Below are 23,940 nucleotides of genomic sequence, written 5' to 3'. Positions count from 1 at the left end.
TACCTTGAATCTCCCAAGGCAACATAGGGAGCTTGCCCGCATGTTCACCCACGAGGCTATGCAGCTTTCTATACAACTTAATATGGCAAGACATTGTGTTGATTGCGACTAAGGCTCTCCTCAGTGCCGTCGCCCTTGGTCACCATGCCTGGTTATGCTCGGGTAACCTACTGGATGAGACTAAGAGACAGGTGGAGAACATGCCCCTCGATGGCTTCAGGCTCTTCATGCCAAGACGGACAGCAAACTCAAAAATATTCGTAAGACTTGCCTTACTGCTTGTCATATGGAGACACTGCCGCAGCATCGACGTAAGTGGCCGTGGCCTTGTTCTCAGTACCGCTACCAACCTTCCAACAGCATGCAGGACGGCCACAGCATCAACAAAGGAACCAAAGGTAAGAACGCAATGCTGTACTAACGAGCTCATTGCTGTCCCAACACTGACAAATGCCAGCATTGACGGGATGTGCAAACCTCTCCTCAGTCCTCCAACCTACCTTCCTCTCTTCCTTTTGGGGATTGGCTGCAAAGCTGACTCCCCATTTGGGAGTCCATCACATCAGTTAGGTGGGTACTTACCATCATTGAGGATGGGTACAAAATCGAGTTGATACTGTGCCGCCTCCTGGATGGATCCAATATACAGCTGCTTCTCCGGTCCTTTTAGATGAAGTTTTCCAGCTGGTTTGTAAAGGACCGATTCGAAAACTGCACCAAATGGTTCTGAAGGCCTGCACGGTTTCTACTCGAGGTACTTTACGGTACTGAAAAGGGATGGTGGTCTAGGCCCGATATTGGACTTACATGGCATTAATAAATACATCAAAACAAAAAAAATCAGAATGACCGTGCTCCACAATATCCTTCTGTTGCTCAGGAAAGAGGATTGGTTTGCATCCTTAGACTTGAAGGACACTTATATCCATGTAAGCATACATCCTGCTTACAGGTGTCTCCTCTAGTTCACTGTCAGAAGTGACATTTTTTAATACAATGTACTCTGCATCGGTCTCATCACTGCTTGGAGAGTTTTCACCAAGTGTATGGCTCTTTTATGTGCTCATCTTCAGCTTCAGGGTATTTATATTTACCCTTACCTCAATGACTGGCTTATCATGTCCTCTTCTAAGAATGGCCTTTTAGCCTCCATAGATACAACCTGCTCTCTCCTTGACCAACTTGGACTGTACATTAATGTCTAAAAATAATGTCTCATTCCTTCTCATGTCATCAACTTCATCGGAGCCTGTCTCGACTTGCTACGCACCTGAGCTTTTCTTCCTCACGACTGCAAAGACAGACTGCTTTCACCTATCCAACAGATTACTGCCCAAAGGACTGTTCCAGCATTATCCAAACAGAAACTGCTTGGACATATGGCATCTACAGTTTCTGTAGTACCAAACGCCATGCTGTGGATGAGACCCTTACAAGTATGGTTCAACTGCACCTTCCTTCCACAATGTGATCGACCTCACCAACCACTTCAGCCGCCTCCCTCAGTTCTTCACACCCTGTCTTGGTGGACGATAGATACCAACTTTTCTTCTGGAGTCCCATTCCATCCACCGCAGCCAGCTCTAACTCTGTACCAACGCTTCCCTCACCAGTTGGGGAGTCCACAGCACAACCTTTCGTATGTAGGGTGCCTGGCGCAGCCATGAGACCACCAGACACATCAACTATCTGGAACTGCTGGCAGTCTTCAAAGCCCTCCATTCCTTCGAGAACATCCTTTGGGACCACACCATGCAGATTGCATTGGACAATATTGTGACTGTGTTCTATATAAACAAGCAAGGCAGTACAAAGTCAGCCTCTTTGGCTCATCTTGCTCTCTGCCTCTGGAACTGGTGCATTGCCCACGGGATCACTCCCCTAGCCATTCATCTTGCAGGAACCAACAACAAAGAAGCCAACTCTCTCAGCAGACACATGTCGACAACGCACGAGTGGGAACTAGACCATCAAGTTTGTCAGAGCCTTTTTCGCCTCTGGGGACCTCTGGACATAGATATGTTTGCGACTCACAACAACTCTGTTTGCATGACCTACTGCTCCTGAGCAGGCATCAGCCCAAATTCGATTGGGGATGCACTAATGATTCCTTGTACAAACATTCTTCTACGCCTTCCCACCAATACCGTTGATAACAAGGACACTAGCCAAAATCAGCCAAGACGATGCTCGCAGGATTCTCATAATTTCCTAGTGGCCTTGACAATCATGGTTCCCCACTCTTCTACATCTTTCCAACAACAACTTTCTAAGCCTTCCTCGGATTCCACATCTGCTTACTCAACATCACAGCGCCATTCAACATCCAGAGCTACACTCTCTCAACCTTACCGCCTGGCTTGTTCATTGACTTTTTCTTCTCCGTCGGTGCCGACAGCTTCATTGGAGTTGATACATCTGACATCTCGGACATTACTTTCTGCTACATTTCAACTCACTGATACAATGTTGCCATTGGTATCTACATCAGTACCAACAACTCCGTCGAATCCTACTAATCTTCACCCTGACATACAGTTCATTCTCCAATCTGCACTATGACCAACTACACGGTGATACTATAGTGCTAAATGTAAGTACATCACTTCATTTGCTACAGCTAACAACTTTGTGCCTCAGTCTGCTACTATTGAAAACATTTTACAATTTCTACTCTCCAGGGCAAACTTAAATCCTCCTTTGTTAAGCTGTACATTGCAGCAATCTCACATCATCGGGGCTGCATTTTGGGTTCCTCTGTATTCTCTCATTTCCTTGTCCATTGCTTTTTAAGAGGACTGCAAAATCTTCACCGATCAGATCGGTAGTACTGACATGGAGCCTTTCTGTTGTCCTTCAAGCTCTCACTAAGGCTCCCTTTGAACCACTAGCCACGACTGATCTACTCCTTCTCTCCTGGAAAACGGCTTTCCTAGTTGCTATTACTTCAGCTAGAAGAGCTAGTAAGCTGTGCACTTTACGTGTAGACCCTCCATACCTGAACTTTCACAAAGAGAAAGTCGTTCTGCGCACTGATCCGACCTTTCTTCCTAAGATCTCTTCCCCTTTTCATAGCAATCAAGACATCATCCTGCCGGCTTAATTTCCTACGCCTTGGATACCAATCGAACGCTTCTTGCATGCGCTGGACATTCAACGATGCTTAGCTTTCTCTTGATCCCGAACTGAGTCCTTTAGGAAAACCAAATGCCTGTTCGTCAAGTACTCGGGAGCACAACAAGGGAGCTCCAGTTACCACTCAAAGACTTTCAAAATGGATCGTGGAGACAATTGAACTGCCTTATTGTCTCTCCAAATTGGACTTACCAGTCGTTCCTAAAGGACATTCTACAAGGGCTCTCACGGCCTCTTCTGCCCTCTCTGCTGGCATTCCCATGCACAACATTTGCAGGGCAGCTACACGGTCTACTCCATGTACCTTCACAAGACACTACCGCCTAGACATCAGGGCCAGACAGGACTGTTTTTTCAGCTGTGCAGACCTTTCCTCCATTCTTCAGTGATGACATCATCCCGCCTCCGGGTGTGGTAAGCTTACTAATGGCCCATAATGTGTGATGCACAGAGGCCATGATGAAGAAAGGCAGGTTGCTTACCTGTAACTGTTGTTCTTCAAATGGCCATCTGTGCATTCACACAAGCCACCCACCAGCCCCACTTGGTGTCGGTGACTGGGTTTACTAAAATAGTTTTATATTTTATGCATCTGATACAGATAGCTGTATACACATGCCCATACATGTGTATAACTATTCTAGTGTTTCTGACAGCTGATTTCTGCCTTGATACTTTCTGTTGAATTCAGTTTTACCAGTCTCCACCTGGGGGCGAACAGGCAGTCTTCAGTAGACTGGGGAAATGACAGACACTACACCCATTTATACTATGGTGTGGGGGAAGGGCATGGAGTTCCCACCAAAACCATAAAAGCTGTTTAATCTTCCCGGCACCTGGCACTGCGCAGGCGCAGCACCCATAATGTGTGAATGCACAGATGGCCACTTGAAGAACAACAGTTACAGGTAAGCAACCTGCCTTTCTCCAACCGCCTTCATTGGTGCCTCAGGAAGTTTGTCTTTCTTCTCTCTGCAAGCTTTAAACATTTTTCTCTTTTTACTTGCCATGAACACCCCATTCTTTTTATTGATCTCTCTTCATCAACTATTACCTGTTGTTTCCCCTACCTTTCCAAAAAAATAAAAAAACTCCCTCTTAAAAATAATGACCCTTTTTGTCTCTCTTTTGTTAGTCCAACCTCAGCCTTTTTGTCAGTATCTCACCTTCTTTCCTTTAAATTGTTGATAGTACTTAAAGCAGCATTTCACAAATGTGGTAGCAGTCTCCCAACAATAGGCAGGACTTTTGCTTTGTTAGCATTGTCTTACCAAGGAACACCAGCCCAATCAGTGCCCTCACTATATGGCCTTTACCAAGCAGGCTAGGAAGCACTGCAAGGTCCACCTTCACATGGAGATTGGAGCAACGTTCTTCAGGCAGGTGATGTTCTAAAGCCACCAGAGCCTATTTGTCAGGCTGCAGCTGAGTTTGCTTCCTTACCATGACCCATGCCTCCTGTAGCAAGTGCCCAAGCCTCCGGCCAATCTCCAGTGGCAATTCCTGCAAGTTTTCAGAACCTCAAGAAGAGATCTAAGGCTAAAATGGTGGAACCCTTTGGTGCCAAACATAAAAAGCACCCCAAAGGGCTTTGTTCAGATCTGGCTATGAAGGATCTACGGGTTAGAACTGCTCCCCCTGCATCGTTGGGGCCATTGATCAAACTTGTATTCACCTTGATCTCAGAAGGGGAAATTTAGGACTTTCCACTTCCTGGCCAATCTCTTCTTCTGTTGCCTCTGTTCCTAAGCAACCACCTGCACAACAGCTTATCATTGCTGGATCTGAATGTTAGGCAGTGGATCAGACAATCTGCTTACACTGTCCCTCTGATGTACCAAAAGGCCTACCATCTTTGAGGATATCCTCTACATCAGTGTCCTTATTGCAGTTCTCAGTATGGGGCAGAATGCCATCCTGATACCTGTGTGACACAGGAGCAGTACAGTGGTACCTTGATCCATGAACTTAATTCTTTCCACAATTCTGGTCGCAACCCAAATTGGTCACGAACCAAGTCAAATACCCCCATAAGGTTAATTGTAAATAAGGTTAATCCATTCTGTAAATATTTTTACAGAAAATACTCTGTAAACAAAGTAACAAACTGCAGTACAGTAGAGAACACTAACCTAGGTGTGGGGGTATTGTTTGGAGGGAGAGTCCTCCTCCATAAGGACATTGGGGAGATCTTCAGGGGTTTCCTCTCTTCTTTGTCTCTTAGCTGCAGGGTCAATTTTGGCAAAAAATCTGCATGTTCTGGTCCCTTCATTACCGCCTGCACGTTCTTTTTACCACCATGCTTGCTCTGCACTTTCTTTGGAGCCATTATTCAATATTATTATTGAATAATATTTTACAGTATTGTATGTGCTAAAAAGCACACAAAAAAGTTTAACAGTAAGTGACCACAGGTCTGTCTACAACTGCAAGTGGGGAAGATGGTCACGATCATGTTCGTGTGGGAACATGGTTGCAATCATGGTCATCACCCAATGCGGAGTTCACGAACGGAGACAAAATTTCTGAAATTTGTGAACCGATTTGGTCATGAACTGAGGCATTTGTGAACTGAGGTACCACTGTGCTTCCAGCACATGCACGCACCCCCCTACCACCACCAATATTTCAGAGGCCACCAACTCCATCTCCTAGACCTCTCCAGCCAACATTCCTCTCCAGACATGGACATCAGATTGCAAAAAGCTGTATCTCTGCTATTTCTCCAAGTAGGTCCAAAGAATGGCACAAGCACTGGAACTGGTGATCCAGCTACAGCCGGGGGGGGGGGGGTGTCAGACTCAGTCTTCAACACCATTCATACTGAAGACTTGAACCTGCTGGCTATCCTCTTCTTCCCCGTGCTTCTCCAAACAGTACAGCGGTTGTGGAAGGTGCCTTTGACAATGCCAGCAATCTCACAGAGACTGAAAACATGTACAGGATAAAGATGTGACCTTCCTTTTTTTAACACCCTAAACTGAAAATTGTGGAGTTGACACAAGGAAGGTCACATTTTGATAGTTCAGATCTCATTGATAGAGAAGGTTGCTGTGTGGACTTCTTGAGAATATGCATCTATTCCTCTGCTCTGAGACTCCAGGTAACCAACTACCAAGCCCCCATGGCAAGGTACCAACTCTTCCTCTGGGAGGAGTTGGGTGCTCTGTGCAAGGGGATGTGTCTTTCTTGAATCCAAATAAACACCGCCAGGCATCAGGCTGACTGCAGGGTGAAGGCAGTTATCAGCATGGTGGCACTGAGGAGGCATATCTGGCTTTATTCATCTGGTTTCTTACAAGGGCCTACTCCTGAATCAATGACTTTCTCCTCAGTGGAAACAGGCTCTTTAATAAGATGTTTGAGCACATGGACAGTATCACTCAACAACCACCTCTCCAGTAAGACAGTATAAGTGGTTTGAGCTGTCTACTATCTCCTTTCCATTCTGAAACCAGTTAGGAAGATTATTGCCCTGGCTTTCTAGGCACAGACACGACAAAAGGACAGTGTGGCCAGATACTGCCAAGGCTGATGGCATACTGTTTATGGTACTAAAGCAGGATGGCAAATTCATCCAATCATGTATCTAAGAAGCCTCAACTAGGAGACTGGTTTGTGTCCATAGATCTTAAGGATGCATATTTTCAGATCTCCCACCAACATTTCTTGCTCTTCCAAGTTGGAAGAGAGACCTACTAGTTTTTAGTTTTACCTTCTGGATTCTCAATAGTTGTGCCATTTACATCTCCAGGGGATCCAAGTCTAGCTGTACCTAAATGAATGACATCTTGTGGCTCCCACCAGGATTGACCTCATCAATTCCATTCACACTGCCTGCAGTCTTTTAGATAGTCTTGGATTCTGTCTAAATGCAGAAAATCTCTTCTTTTCTCTTCCCAGTCTATCCTCTACATTGGGGTGTGGCTATACTCTATCTTGGCAGCAGCATATCTCCCAGAAGCAAAAGCTACATTGATTATCTAGATGTTCTCTAAGCTTTGTCAACAGCACACAGTGACTGTTTTTTAGATCCAACAGCTACTCAGCCTCATGCCACCTACTGTCATGGTTGTTCCTCTGGCTAGATTTCTGATGTGGCTGCTGCAACTCTGGTTCATCCATATCTACCACCCCATGGACAACCTGCAGTGGCTGCATCTTTGGATCCCAAAACCAGTCCCTTCCAGGCAGTGCTGGTGGATGTATTGTGACAACTTGTTGAAGAAGGCCATGCTTGCATTCCAGACATTCCTCGCTGGTCATCATGTAGAGATTGGTAGGTGGAGTGGTCTTCTATATAAACAAGCAGGGGGCAGTTGGTTGATTCTATTGATATATCTAGTTGTCCAGATCTGGGACTGGTGCTTCAGCAGGAAGATCACCTTGACCACAATTCACGTCACTGAATCCAGCAATATGTTGGCCAATACACTGAGCAGGCAGACCCTTGATACGCATGAGTGATGAATTAATCTGATAGTCTTATAGCAAATCTTTAACAACTGGAAGATACCTTTCATGGATCTGTTTACCACTGCAGACAATGCCATTTGCAGCAGCTTTTGTTCTTGAGCAGGAAAATACAGGGGCTTTCTGGGAGATGCATTCCTGCTTGCTCATGACATAGAGGATTCAATCCTAGACTGTAGGATTTAGTTTGACTGTCCCTGAAGTACTCCAGGCATTAAAGCCTTCCACAAGAAGATCCTATGCTGTGAAGTTGGGGGCCTGATCCATATTGGTGCATGTTGGAGCAAGTTCTCAATCCACTTTTCCAAATGGGATTAAGAGCCTTGCCCAGCTGTATTTACCTGGTGGCTCTCTCTTTGTTCCATGACCCTGTTCAGGGTTCATTGGTTTTCTTCCATCCTTTGAGTAGACACTTCTACATTGTGCAATTACTTTGGCCCGCCACTACTGAATTGTGCAGTTTATGGGTAGAACCTCCATACCTCATCTTCCACAGAGTATAGATGGTGCTGAATCCAGATTCCTCTTCTGAAGGTCATTCAGCCTTTCATTTAAACTATGACATTATTTTACCTGCCTTTTTACCTTCCCTATCCAGCCTGATGGAGTTGATGCTGCATATCCTGGATGTGCATAGAGCACTGGCATTCTACTGCTCCTGGACTAAATCCTTCAGATACTCATGAGAACTTTTCATCTCAAATGGTGGTAGTGCTAAGTAACAGCCAGTCTCTTCACAGACTGTCTTGGCCATATCTCTGTGTATGAACTGTCAGGTCTGCAACTTCTGGTCCAATCAAAAGTGCATTTGGCTAGGACGGTGTCAGCAACAGCACTGCCCTCTACTGGATCTGTGCAAAGCAGCAACTTGGTCTATTCCCTCAACCTTTATTAAGTGCTACAAGGTTGATGTCCATGCCAGATCCAATTGTGCTTTGGGAGAGCATCTTACATTTGTGACACCATCCCACCATTCAGATAGAAGTAAGTTTGTTGTTTGCCCTTATGTGGGATGCTCAGAGACCACGAAGAAGCAAGTCAGGTTGCTTATCTACAATTGTCATTCTTCGAGTGGTCATGTGTGCATTCACAACCTACCCAGCAACCCCATCCATTGCCATATTTTATATGACTCTTCTGATTTTGACAGTCTTCCCTAAGTCTGGAAAGCCACCTGAGTGGTCTCATTTGAACTGAGGGAAAGGATGGGAACTCCTCCCTATTATAACGGATGCTGCTGTGATGGGGTGAGTTTTGCAAAGTGCCTAAATTTTCTCAAGTGGAGCCTATATGTGTGAATGCACACGTTACCAAAGAATGACAATTAGAGGTAAGCAACTGAACTTTATGTAGTAAAAGGTCAATAGATTTGCCATTGTTTCTCAGTTTTTATAACCATAGGAAGAATTAAACTTCAAATTACCTATATTTGCTGAGAACTGAACAGCAGGTTTCGTTGTAACCCCTAGCCTTAGAAAATTTCAGATTTTTTTTTTCTTCAAATTCTGCCATTTTTCTTGCCTGAGGTACTTCCTACTGGGGTCAGAAATGACCCTATTACGTGACTGGTGCTTGTTTGCTTTGAGGGGATGAGGTTAAAGAGCCAGATGCAGCCTAACACAGAATAGAGCAGAACTGTTACTTCCCACGATTTGGACACTATGTTTTGATTAATGTATCCCAGGATTGCATTAACTTTCTTAGGTGCTATATCACACTACTGTGATATTATATTCTGCTTGTGATCCAATAAGACATTTAGATTCTTTAGGTATATACTTCTGCCAAGAGAAGTCCCTCTCATCCTATTATTTATAGTCTTTGAATTTAGTCTCTGAATGCAAAACGTTGCTGTTTTCTCTGTTGAATCTCATCTTGTGAGATTTAGCACATCATAGCAGTCTGTCCTTTTGAATTTTGATTGAGTCATCTATGGTGTTGACTATTATCCATTGCTTTGTGTTATCCACGGATTTGATAGCAACTCCTCTGTATCACAAGTATGGACACATTTAGCAATTTGAGAAACAAAATGTACATGCTGCCAAGCAAAGCATTAGCCTGTGGCCACCAGTTGTCTTTTTCTCAGAATGCCTGAGTCTTACATGTGGTGTAGAGTTATGCAAATTATTCATGCATATGTTGAGCAGCACAGGGTCTAGGGCAGTGTCCTTTGACACTCTATTAGAGAGTTCTCTTTAGGAATACAGGGAGCAGTTAATTAGCGCTCATTGAATATGGTTGCTTAACTGTGGATCTAACATCATGTCGACATGAATATTATGGGAAATGTGTAAAATATATTGTGGAAATGAAGTTATGCTATGTTCACAACATCCCCATGTTCTGTTAAACTAGCAGCTCTGTCAGAAATGGCGATATGGCTTTATTTTGGAGCAAATCAAACTCTCAATGCCTTATAGTAATGGGTGCATAATTTTTACATGCTTATTGCATGATCACTGAATCATCTGTTTGAGAATGTTGTATGATAGTGATGTCAGGCTGACTGATCTGTAGTGTGCTTGATTTATCTTTTCCCCTTCTTTATTATGGAGAAAGCATTTCACTTGTTTTCCAGGAATTCTCAGATTATAGACAGCATCTCTGAAACGATGTCTCAGCTCATTCCTAGCACTCAAGGATGCAGTTAACTTGGTCCTTGAGACTTTAGAACTTATGTAAATAGCTAAGTGCTTTCTGACCATGTCCTACCTTACTCCTAGCTACAAATCTCTCCAAGCATCATCTTCCTTTTTTCCTTCCTGGTTGAATTCAGCCGTCCCACACACACACCCCCATAATGGGAGAGGATTGAGTTGGAGTAGTTGAGTTGTTTCATCTTTACCAATTCACTGTCTTCCTTAAGCATCAGAGTTACCCCCTTCTTGATCATCTTCTTCCTCCTAACATAGCCAGTGTTTCTGTGATGTTCATATTTCTCTCCCTTTGGGATTATTTTATTGCGTTACACCTGGGCATAAAATTCACATCTCTAAGAGAGCTTCAAATACTGCACAACACATTAGCAAAATGGGCCACATACTGCCTTAAACAGGCCCCTGTTTCTTTTTTTTCCATTTATCCTTTTAATACATTCTGGATTTGTGTGTCTTATTTTCAAGACATTTGGCAGCACAATGGCAAGGCAGCTAAGAGGCATTATACTGGATTTGTAGCCACAGCCGGAGCTTTAATCAATAAAAATTCCACAAATCTTTCCTATCACTTCATTTCAACTGAAAGGTATGCTTTTAGTGTTCTCTTTTCTCAAATTCTAAAATAAACCCACAAGTGGGATTTTATCTTGCTGTAATGAAAAGCTTTGAGGTAGAGACCTTAAACTTGAAAATGATTGGTCATTAACCTAACGGTTAGTACTGGATGATTATCCAGCATTTAGGCTTAGCCCTCCTGTGAGATGGAACAGGGCTGCACACTGCCCCAATCTCAACAGGTTTACTCCATTGCTATGGAGAACCCAGACAGCTTCTCCCCCACTGTAGCATCTGTTGCAGTGGGAAAGTGGGACTCTTCAGAGCAGCTGCCTGCTTGGCTCCAAAGAGATGCCACTGTGAGAGAGTACCTAGTGCCTCTCTTAGACCAGAAATCCATCATCTGTTTTGTTTTGAGGAGATCTCAGAGCAGCACAGAGGGTGGATTGTTGCTCACAACTGTCTACCCTCTGGTTTATGCTGGGAATCCTGCAGGTGATCACCTTTGACACCACTCCTCTGGAGCCATTGTCTATCCTCTGGAGCAGCCAACTAAAAGTCATTTTATCCAGAGTTTATAGTGGACAGGCAGCTGCTCTGAATGAGAGGTGTCCCACAAGATCCACTGGAACACCTGTCCAGCTAAGCAATGAGGAAGGCACCCACAGAACCAGGCAATAGCAACAAGAGTGAGGTGCAGTGACCACATAAAAGGAAGTTAGGTAGGGAGTGCACGTGCTATCCTTCATTAGGCAGCAAGAGTGCTTGTACTGGCATAGATGCAAATTGAAATATTAAAGGAAATAAGGTTTAGATGTTCAAAGTTCTAATGCTGCAATATAACTGCTTAACTCTTGAGAAGTTTTTAAAACAAAAGTTCAGTTTATTTTCTTTTCCTATGCATGCAACTGTGCAAAAAGGAACCAATGCTCCCATAGAAGTAACTATTGAGATCTTTCAAACACAAACTTGGAGGGATGGACAAAGAGGTTTTCAATAAAGTGTAAAATGGTTTGTCTTTCTGAAGAGAAAGAAGATGAAGAAGAGGAAAAAGAACTGGACAAAGTGGAAGAAAAGGAACACAACAAAGAGGAAGAGAAGCCTCCAGAAAGAAGTATGTATGGCAAAAAGGAGAGAATAATATTGCTGAAAGGAAATAAAATATATAGGTTGTTTTTGTTTTGGTATTCAGACTGTTCTTGAAAGAAAAATACTTAAGTGGAATAGCCAGCAAAATATTGCCGTATATCCTAATTATCTAATAGGAATGTTCTGTTCAGGACTCTAGCCAGCCAGGCACAGGAGCCTTATAGTCTGTTCAGGCCAGGAGTGCAATGAGGAAAAAAAAGGACACATCTTTTTCTCCCTTCACCCCAGTTCAGATTCAGGATTGGCTGCCAATCCAAAAATGTAAGTTTCTTCCTTTCCATCCTCATGTAACATCCTTGTATAGTGCAGAGAGGGGAGTCTTTCATGTTATGAAACTCCTCCCCCCATAATATATATGTTGCTCAGGATTTGACTGGGTGACTTCCCATTTTTCATCTTTGTTTTCCTCTTCCCTTTCCTGAACTGCCACCTCAGTGTTTCATATGTGCTGAAAGCTCACAAATTGTCAGGTTGCTTAGTTTTCTGTTAACTTAGAAACTTATATCTGTGTTTCTAGGAAATTTTCTGAGTTTGTAGAAACCACTGCCTCATGTTTGGGTGGCCCTGTTTCGTTTCCAGCCTGATCCGCTAGAGTTTGTTATTATAGGGAATGATATGTGCTAATGTTTGCCTGCAAATTATGGTGACATTACAAATTAGAATGCAAAGTTACCTTTCCAGTTCCTAGTGCTTTCTCAGTGTTAGTACTATCAGAAGAGAAATTGTTAGTTTTCTTTTGAAAGTTTGCTTTACATTATTTGATAAAATGTATTTTAATTTGAAACATTTCTTTCCCACCTACTAACTGCAATTCTAAAGTTGGATTACAGTATATGTGGAGTACAATAAAATTAACAGGATGTGAAAGGCACTGGAGCTTTGTTATCTAGCCTCATGCTGCTATATCTCTTACTGCGACCAAAGGTCTGATTGGCCATTATCCTCCATACACACACAAGGGAGGGAATATGACTTCCAGGACTTCTACCAAGAGTCCTGGGCATTCTACAAGTCTTGATACTGTGAGAAACCATACCAAAGCTCAGACCATTTTGAGCAGGCCTTGCATGTAGGGAGATTTGTTCACTGGGGCTTCAGCCTACTTTCAAGCACATGCAGGACACCTAAAACCAGTGTACACCACTGCTGGACATAGTCCCAGTGTAGTCCTCATCTCCAGCTCTGGGCCCCTCAACATACAGCCCTTGGTCTGCTCTCTCAGACTCTGATAACTACCCCTCAGACTTGGAGTGCCACCATAGTTCCACAGGATCCAGCCTCAGAGACCTGGACCTGTTCTCTGACCAGGTCCTACAAATGACCTGTATCTTCAGGCTGAATCCACAGCAGGAGCCTTGGAAGAGTGTCTAGAGCTGAGGTTTGTCCTTTGAATAAAAATCGGCCACAAGCCATTTCCTTTTAACCATTCTTTATTACTTTAAGTACACATCACCCATACTGATTCTCTGAGCATGCACAGAGCAGCTTGTTGAAAATCTAATGATTACTTCCAAAAATTCTCCTTATGAACATACCTGAAGCCTAACCCTGCACAGGTGGCTCTCTGAAGGTGGGCCCACCTCCCTTCTTCACACTGCTCATCCACTTGGGTCTCTCAGTTCTGCTAGTGCCTTACCATGAGGTTAAGTTCAAAGAAAGGGTGCTGGTCTGCATCTGGGAGCTCGCCGTCACTCTATGTCCATCCCATTCTGCCAAGTAAGGTATCTGCCTTTAAACTAATTACCTCCACCTCCTCCATCTATTGTGTCCCAGTACCCTGAGCCAAATCCTGCTCCCCAATTTCTCTGAGACATTCTTCATCACTTGAAGCTGAATTAGTACCTGGGATGCAGCTTTTACCCTGGAGGGAATGCTTGCTCCAGGTTTCCATCCCTCTTGCTCCCAATAGAGAACAAAAGACCGGGTTTTTGAGGCCACAGGGCTGGTTGCTCTACCCTTCCTGGCAACCTTTATGGACTCTCTGTGGCAGGACTAGAAGTCCCCCTCTTCAGTGGCCCCAGCATCCAAAAGATTAAAGAGTGTGTATAAAGCAGAGTGTACCATTCCTGTTCATGGAGCTGGCCCAGGGAAGAACCAGGAGGGAACACTCAACACCTGCTGGCAAGGAAGGACAGCACTTGGATGCTGTAGGGAAATGCATCTACTCCTCAGCCACACTGGCCCTCAAGATGGCCAGTTACCAGGCAACCATAGCCAGATATTACCACCTCCTGTGAGAAAAGATAGGTGCCCTCTGTAATAGCCTCCCCCATGAGAAAAATAGACCTAACTGACAACATCAAGGATGAAGTATCCCAACTCACCTGCCAAGAAATCATATGGCTAGACAGCAGGTTGAATATGGAGCAAGAAACATGGTAAAAGTGATAGGCCTCAGATGTCATGCTTGGCTGCTTTCATCTGGACTGTCATACGAGACATGCACCTGCTTTGAGGATATGCCCTTCAACAGCATGGGGTCTCTTTTATGTGCATACTGTTGACCAGATGGACGGGGTTCAGAAGACTAGGGCAACTGCTTCCAGGAAGTGGATGAACCAGATATCTTCTGAGACAATACACTTGTTCTCATAAGTAGTACCATCACAGCTACCCCAGTCCATGGGTACCCTTTGTCCCCAGACACAGACACCTCCACCCCTGCCCTAGATAGCAGATGCTGGCACCCTGGAAACATCAGAAGGCAGCTGTGACTCACCTAGCTCCCAGCTGGTACCTCCCCACTCACCTTTGGCCACTGCCTTCAGCCCCCTTTCCATAGTTCGGTTGCAGTAACCATGGACTTGTGGTTCTTCTCCATCATGGAGTGCAGCTATAGAATAGAATTCGAGGCCTCTCCCACCTCTCAGTACCATCATATGCATATCCCTCCCAAGGCCCTCCTAGAGGTGGTTCACTCCTTATTCTAGAAAGGGGTCATTCATAAAAGAATCATGGACTTCAGAGCCTGACAGGTTCTTTAATCCAGATACTTCACAGTGCCAAAGGACAGTGGACTGCTGCCCATTCTGGACCTAAGAGACATCAACCACTTCATAAGATCTAAAAAATTATGCATGGTCATGCTCTAGAGTATCTTGCCTCTGCTACATGTAGAGAATGGTTTACCTTGATAAAACTTATGGACACCTACTTCCACATCTCCATTGAGGAGTCCTGCAGGTGCTTCCTCTACTTCTGGATTAGGGAGGACACATTCCAATTCACCATTCTCCCCTTCAGCCTCACCACAGCCACAGAGGTCTTCACAAAGTATTTGACCATAGTCTGCACTCATCTCTGCCTCCAAGGTGTCCAAATCTACCCATGCCTGGACTAGTGGCTGATTGTCACTTCATCCAAATAAGTCACAATATAGGCCACTGTAACTGCAAGTCAGCTGCTTTCCTCCTTATGACTGTACATAAACCTGTAGAAATCCTCTACCTCCACTGGATCCACTTCATTGGAGCCCACCTAGACTCTGTAATGGTGAAGGTATGCATACTGGATGCCAGAGCCTCCACCATGGTGGGAGAGGCACCCAGTCTATTCAGTCACTGCCACTGCCCAGTCTACTCAATCACCAGACCACTGCCACTGCCCAGTCTACTTGATCACGAGACCACTGGCACCAGGGGGTCCTTGGTCTCATGGCATCTGTGATTGATGTTGACCCACTGGCCCAACTCTACATGTTCAGCTATGGTTTATCAGCAGAGAGTCAAACAGACTCTTTAGACACATTTGGTGAAGCCTCTGATGGTGGACTGAGCACTACAACATCACCAAAGAGACCACCTGGGCAAAGATGTGGCTGCCCTCAAATTAACCATGACCCTAAAAAAACATTCCATATGGACATATCTGTTCCTGAAAGGGCATGGATCCAAGCAGCATGGGAAATGCCTTTCTCTAAACCTGTTTGGGAGCGCTGCACTGCCTCTAAATACTTGTAATACAGGAAGGTAAATACAACCTGATAAGTATAACTGAAACTTCGTGGGATGACTCCCATGCCTGCAGTTCAACAATTGAAGGATATAACCAGAAGAACAGAAAGGAGGTGGAATTACACTGTATGTTAAAGATACATATCTGTGCAGAAATGCAGGAGGATGCACTTAGTAGCCCAACCAAAAGCGTCTGGATTAATATAAATGGTGCAGGGAAGAAAAGAAGCACAGTGGTTGGTGTCTCTTACCAAGCACCCAGTCAAGGAGAAAACGAGGATGAAACTTGAAAAGCAAGTTGCCAGTGTTTCAAGTAGGCATGATGTCGTCATTGTGGGGGACTTCAATTTCCCTGATATCTCTTGTGAGATAATTCTGCCAAACATGCCTTCTCCAAGAGATTTTTAACATGTGTTGCTAGTAATTTCCTCCACCACAAAGTGGAGGAAGTACAAGATGGGACAGCTATTCTTGACTTGATACTAACAAGGAAGACCTAGTGGACAAAGTGGCAGCTTTGGGAACTTTGAGGGAAAGTGACCATGCCATACTTGAATTCCTGATTCTAAAAGAAGCAAAAGACAAATGTAGTCAAATATGAACCCTGAATTTTAAGAAAGTCAATTTTAATAAATTCAAAAACAATGATAAGTAAAGTCTCATGGCAAATGACTCTAATGAGAAAGGAAGTCCAAGATGGGTGGGAATTTTTTAAAAAAGGGAAATTCTAAAGGCACAATTACAAACAATTCCAACTAGGAGAAAGAGTAGAAGACAACAGAAGAAGCCCAATGTGGCTTCACAGAAAGCTTAAAGATGATCTGAAAACAAACAAAGTTTAGGAATTGGAAGGGAGGCCAAGCTACAAAGTAAGAATATAAGCAGGTAGCACAGAATTTCAGGGAATGCATTAGGAAGGCTAAAGCTACGAATGAGCTGAAACTAGCGAGGGATACTAAATGCAGCCTCCTTGCTAATAAAAAAACCCCTTCTTCAAATAGGTCCAAAGTAAAAGACTGAGGAAAGAAATGGGTTTAGCTACAGAATTGTTTGTTTGATCGGATTTTTATCCCATCATTTTAGCCATAAGACTTCCTGAGCAGGCTACAGTGTTAAAAATATACGCAATTAAAATACAATTAAAATAACAGTTAACAAAATCTAGCAAACCACAAGCAAAAGCATGCCATTGTAAAAACTTCACAGAGCTATAGAGTATATAAAACCAACATGAAAGGCACAACAACAGATAACAACCAGATATAAAATATTAAAACCATTAAATCATCCTAACAAATAAAATTTTGAGAAAATAAAAAGGTCTTCACCTGGCTCCAAAAAGAATATAAAGAGGGTGCCAGGTGAACCCCTCTGGGGAATTGGTGCCAAAGTCGAGTGCCAGTGCCTGAAAGGCCCTTTTCTTTGTAGCCACCTACCTTATTTCCTGAGGAGAGGATTCCTTCAGAAGGGCCTCCAATGATGATCTAAGGGGCTGGGTAGGCCCATCTGGGAAGATGGCAGTCTGTCTTTCAAACTGAGGATCAAGTGGAACCCCTCTCTCATTCTTGGGCATGGCCAGGGGGAGGGGTTCCCACTAAGTAAAATCTTAGCTGTGGGATTTTCCCAAGCAGCCACCACATACAGTATGCCCAGAGGCCATATCTGTGAATGCATAGATGATCACTTGAAGAACAGCAGTTATAGGTAAGCAACCTTACTTTACCCTGCAAAAACCTGAGAATCATTCTATAAAACAGGGGTTCTCAAACTTTTCTAAAGGGGACCAGTTGACAGGTGCCAATGGTGGGCACGGGCTGGTGAGGGTGTAGGACGCACACGAGGCGGGGCGTGCGGGGCGAGGTGCCGGCTTGCTCGTGAGGAGATCGTTTTCGCTGAGCAACGAGTCCAAAATGACCTCACGGGCAAGCCACCGCTGGGCGTGCACGCAGCAAGGCTTCCGCTTTGTCACAAGATCGTTTTCTCTGAGCTACTCCAAAATGACCTCCTCATGAGCAAGCCACACGCCCGGCAAGTGCAAAACCTGTTGGGCAGGTCGGTTAAATGGGCATGGTGGGCTGCATCCAATCCGTGGGCCTTAGTTTGAGGACCCATGCTATGAAAGATGTGCCTGAGCCACCTCTTCCATAAACAAGAATCACTTGCAGGTTTGGAATTACGTGATCATTTGCCTTCTGACTACAGACAGATGTTTGCAAAGGGGGAATTACCCATAGGCCTTTGTGGCCACTACATAGGGTGGACATCTCTTGGCTAGCAGGCACTGTTTGGAGAGAGAACAATGGCTGCTATGGACACCAATTCTTTAGAGCTGCTGGCTGGTCTCCAGAAGAAGGAGGAGTGGGAGAAGAGCAGGAGATGGCCTGGGAACATGGGCCATCCCGAGACATTGTGATGAGAGAACCAGAGACGCTTATCCCAAGGCAAGACTTAGCACAGATGCACAGTTGGTGGGAAGGGACTTGGAGCAGGGGACTTCCTCAGACACAGATGAGGTGGTCTCAGATCTTGACCACATGGTGTATTGTCAGCAAAGGAGGACAATACAGTTAGAGGACTGGCATGCAGTAAGGAAGCATGCTCGTTTTCAGAAGGCAGTTTCCGAAGGGATGGGGCTCAGGCATGCTCATAAGCAGAATTCCTGGAGGTGAATATTATTATTATTATTATTATTATTATTATTATTATTATTATTATTACATTTCTATGCCGCCCCTTGCCGAAGCCTCGGGGCAGCTTACAACACAATAAAATACATTGAAATACAATAGAACATAATAAATTACTACTAAATACAAAAATACAAAAAATACACTGAGATACAAACATAATAATATAAAATTAAAATTAACAGTATAAAATAAGTAAATAAAGAATATAGGAGGAGAAAAGAGAAGGAAAAAGAAGTTGCCCTGGCCAGATCATATATTTTAACAATTAAAATGATGTTTAAATAAAAAGGTCTTTACCTGGCGCCAAAAAACCAGTAATGACGGTGCCAGGCGGACCTCTTTGGGGAGTGAATTCCATAGGTTGGATTCAGCAAACCACTCTGTGCATTCTCAGAGATTCATTCTGGGTGTTTGGGCTTTTGTTCAGTAAATAACATTTTGCAAGAAAAAGGTCTATGGCTTTAAATGTGTGAAGGAGGGACCTCAGCTCTTGTCAGGCACTGCCCTGCACAATACCAACACTTGGCCCTTGACATGCCAGATCTGCAAAGATTCCGCTGGATACAGTTTTAAAAAATTATAAACATAAATATTTGCACACATTATACAGGGTAATAATGGTGGTGATAGTGGGTAGACAGCCACAGGGAACTCTTGCAAAGGTATTACTTGGACAACTTGAAGGTTTGTAGCTGCCAAAACCAGGGTTTATGAAAAGTGATGTGAAAGAGAACCTTTTACAATCTCTAGGGAGAAAAGACAAGAGACCCACAGCAAGTACAGAACAGCTTGTATGCTCTGTAAAAAGCAGGGAAAGTCTCTGCCAGCTTCCCCTAAGTGAATTTGGGAGAGCCTGTTGGAAGCAGTAGAAAAATGGGGAATGACTCTTTTCTTCTTCAGTTTTCCCTGGGATATCAGCAGGAGGACCAAGCAAGAAGTAGGTGGACATGGACCCACAGTATGATCATCTGTTGGGCACATCATAGGCCTGTGGACAATTAATCCACAACAGCATGGCTTGTGCCACAATATGGATTAACAGACTCAGCCAATTGTATTTGATCCTAAGTAGTAGATGCCTTGAATGCCGTTTTTCTTGACAGAATGGAGATGGAGTCGAAATGAAATAAATAAAATTGTGTATAGTTAGCTTTAAAGTTCATGTTTTCACTTCCAACTTGCCAAGTGTGCTGGGAATAACTGCTGCTGTTTCCATTATGTTTCTAGTTAACATCACCATCCTGCATTTATATCCTGTTTCTTTTTTGCAAGTAACTCGAGGCAGCTTATAAGGTTCTCCTCCTCTGCATTTTATTCTCATATCAATAACCCTGTGAGGTAGGTTAGGCTGAGAGGCGGTGACCAACCTAAAGTTGCCCAAATTTATAGTTGAGTGGGGACTAGAACTCGGATCTCCTGAGTCCTAGTCTAGCATTCTTAGCCACTACACCACACTGGCTTTAGTGCACATATAGCTTTAAAGCTTTTTCATAGGGCAGCCTTCCTTTTGCAGTCCTCATGTCCATCAGACTATTAGTGATTTCTCATGAACTAAACATATTGTGAGCAATAAAGTTTCTTACTAACTGCATTTTAGTGAGTGCCAGGTCCTTACCTTCTTTTTTCTAACCTCCTTAATTTGTTTCCAAAGTTGGAGTTACTTGTTTTATATTGTAATTCACCTTGAAAAGATCATGGTTATCATAGAAGAAATACATTAAATAAAAATAACTTTTAGGTGAGGCTTCAAGAAGAAAGCGTTCCAAATCAGAGGATATGGACAATATCCATTCTAAACGCCGTCGATATATGAGAGAAGAATATGAAGCAGAATTTGAAGTAAAAATTACAGCCAGAGGGGATGTTCATCAGAAGCTAGAAAAGGTAGAGCTGATATTTGCTATAGATGCCTTCCCTTTATATAGTAGCACTTTCTCAGTTTCTTTTACAATTACATCAAATTCTCAGATGTTTCAAAGATCAAAATATGCGGCAAAATTGTGTAGAATAAGAGGACTGTTGAATGGATAAATTACCATGTTCCCAGTGAAGACTGGGCTACTAAAGTATTTAAAAGTACAATTAGTTTTAATAACAGGCCAGTAAATTAATTCTTATTTGCCCTTTATATCAGGGATGGACACATGGTAGACAGTGAATCACTGGTTAGTTTCTGGTGAACCATCATGAACTTGTTGCAAAGAAGGGATGGCTTAAAGCTGCAATCCTAAATGCACATGAAAAGGAGCAAGTCCCATTGAATTCAGGGGGATTTACTTAGTCCCATAGGCTTAAATACTGTATTGCATGTGGAACTTGAGCTGTTAGTCATTTCTTGTTACAAGATTTTGACTGTGTACTTTTGATTTGTTCTTTTACTCATACATGGAGATTCTAGTTTTCAGAAAAAAATAGGTGGTAGAAGACTGAAATTGGGTCACTCCAGTTTTATCTTAGGTACTTCTTGTAAAGTATAGTGCTATCAGTGTCAGTGATTCAGGGGCTATTGTAGTTAAACCAATATGCTTCAAAGCTGACCTGGAATGCAGTAGTATAGGAATTGGTTGACTCACTGTTATCCTGGCACCATATTTCAAGTGGCTTCCCCATATTTAACTGCAGGGCAGTAAGGATGCATCTTCGTACACATGGAAACACTACTAATGCAGTGACTGAATCCCTTTCCTGTTCATTCTGTTTACCAATTTAAGAGTTGTACTAAACAGATGAAATGTTGTATATGCTACAGCAGAGCTTATGAATTCCTAAGGTATAACTCAGCTGTATTTTAAAAGGTTTAAAAGCAGAAGAGAGCCTAAGATCAAATAAATAAATAAATGATTTTTTTTTTTAAATTTAAGAGTTCATATGTCTGAAGTTAATTGTCAGCTGATGCTTATATGATAGCTAAATGATTGAATAACCATTTCTGGGATTGGTAGGTACACGCCATTGGAGGTCATTATGATGTCAGTATCCTAACAGCTGGTCTCCAGTTGTCCTTTACAAAGGAAACTGCATTCATTTATAGGGGGTGCGGTTCAGTTAAGATAAAAACAGAACATTTCAATTTTAGGATGAGAATGTTAGGGGTTAGCAGGTGCTACAGTTATATACATTATAATCTGTCTTGGTACTACAGTGGTTACCACTGCAGGGACACACATAGAAGAACTCTGTGTATATTTGTCTGGGTACACTAACCTCAGGGAGTATTCCCATGTTATATGTGTATAGACTTTCAGTTTTATGGTTTCAAAACAAAGATAAAGCAGAAGCATGACTGTGGTTTAGGATACTCATAGGTATCTTTTAGTGAGAAGATTTGGTGCTCTAAGCAGTCCTTTTAATGTATATGCCAGATGTTTTGTTAGATTGCTGAATTTACATTTATGAATCACAAGTCAGCAAGGGCCAATCTGCCTCCAAAACCATTAACATGGATTGAAAAAGGAATGCAATAAATACCCTTATTTGTTTGCAAGCATTAAGATCCAAAGAGTTTTTTCATAGGTTCCTTGAAATACAAAATAAATACAGCACAAATCTAAAACATGGACTATTTAAATTATTTAAATATTAAAATAAAGTTTTGTGGAAGGATAATTTAATTTCGGCAGAGAATTATGTATTAACTATGCTGCATGTTAAATAGCATTAGCAATGAATGCTCTTTTTTTTCCTCCAGGTTATCCATCAGTTTCTAGAAGAGAAATTCAGTGCTCTCCAGTGTGCAATTTTTGATAAATCTCTAGCTGATCTGAAAACCAGAGTAGATAAGATTGAATGTAGTAAAAGACACAAAACTGTCCTCACCGAATTACAAGTATGTATGCATATCTTTATGTCTTTAATTCTGTATGGAGGGGTTTTTTTCAGAGTCTCTTTTCAGCACTGAAAATTAAGGTTTCTGTTAACTGATTTTTTTTCCTTCGGGGTAACACAGTTGGCTGTGAGAAAAAATGGAAATAAAGAGTTGTATCTAGTGGCAATCCACTGATGAAAGATGTCCGTTCATGCAATGAGGAGGGAGGTGACTTTCAGGGACTTCTTCTATAACTTATTTTGCACCCCACCCCCATGTGTTCCAGAGAGTCATGCAACCCTCTGAATCAGGTTTAAGTCAGTGGTGGGGACTGAAGAGAAGAAAAAAATGTTGCTGAAAATTGTCCCATTTCCCATTTTGCTAATTGACATTTTCCACTCTGCTGTCAGTACAGTAGCCAGAGTTAAATATAACCCAAAATTGTTTGAGAAATCCAATTAAATCAGTGTTTCATGAGGAGCTATAGATTAACTGTGCTCTCAGAAGTGACCAGTCCGGCACCTGGAGAATGAACACAAAGGGCTTGAGGTGGAGTGGAGGGGTAAAACTTAATGAAAAGAGCAAATGAATCTTCTCTAACTGCTTATTTTTGCAGCAGAATTCTTCCATACTTAGTAAAATACAGTCCCCCACACAGACTTCTAACCAGCTGCAAAGTTTGTGCTGTGATGTGCCACAAAGCCCAAGGGTTTTTATTTTTGTTTGTGTGTGTGTAGAGGGGGGGTTGGGCCACCAGCTTCAACTAGATGTAAGCTGTCCAGAGAGCCATGAGGCAAATAAATGTGTGTGTGTGTGTGTGTGTGTATGTATACTGGTAAATCAAATGGGGGTTGTAATTAATATGCAAGAAAAACAATACTGTGATATTGTCTCCAAACCTTTGCCAACAATTAGTACTAAGATGGCTTTTCTGTGTTACCTGTGAACTAATATTTTATTTGAGGGTGCAAAGTGGTGGTTAGCAGCACAAAAATCAGGATTTGTAGCACAAATCAGCACAAAACTGGTATAAAACTTGAGCTTATGTTTGGAGGAGCTACTAATTTTTAGAGGTCATAACTTAAAAAAAGTTTTGGATAGTAAGAGCCTTGGCAATAATTTCTCAGGGACACAGGATTGCAGCAGTTCACTGTGGCCTGTTTGCAAGATACATCCCATATAAAATCACTCATATTTGTAAAGTTGGTCACTCTTCAATGTTACTGTATTTTTTGGAAGATGTTTTTTGTGTTATTTGGCTTTATGAGAGGTTTTAATTATATTTTGATTGTACATTGCACTGTAGCTTGAGGATACAGTGAATTATTCTGATTTATTAAAATAATTCTGAAGTATTAAAATAAATGTATTGGGGTAGCTTCAAAGAACCTGTTCTCAGAAAATAGTAAAACCCTTTGACAGTGAAGGCCTCTATCGTGACAATTGAGTACTGGTTGAGTAAAAGACACTTAGAAGACAATAGGCTACCTAAATATGGCAGAAACATGTAATTTTCCTAG

General features: G+C 42.7%; 1 protein-coding gene across 6 annotated transcripts in view; it reads left to right on the top strand.

Moving 5' to 3' along the window:
* LOC123036218 (activating transcription factor 7 interacting protein) overlaps positions 1-23,940 on the top strand; it is a 97,679-nt gene that overhangs the window by 48,734 nt on the left and 25,005 nt on the right. For all 6 annotated transcript variants that reach the window (XM_044455287.1, XM_044455289.1, XM_044455288.1 and 3 more), the window contains exons 3-5: positions 11,851-11,937; positions 20,354-20,499; positions 22,304-22,441. In XM_044455287.1, the coding sequence (XP_044311222.1) occupies positions 11,851-11,937; positions 20,354-20,499; positions 22,304-22,441 (371 nt within the window). The remainder of the gene's footprint in view (positions 1-11,850; positions 11,938-20,353; positions 20,500-22,303; positions 22,442-23,940) is intronic.

This window comes from Varanus komodoensis, unplaced genomic scaffold, assembly GCF_004798865.1.
Source record: "Varanus komodoensis strain SLA01 unplaced genomic scaffold, ASM479886v1 scaffold8, whole genome shotgun sequence".
Taxonomy (NCBI): Eukaryota; Metazoa; Chordata; class Lepidosauria; order Squamata; family Varanidae; genus Varanus; species Varanus komodoensis.
This window is presented reverse-complemented; position numbering and strand designations above follow the sequence as displayed.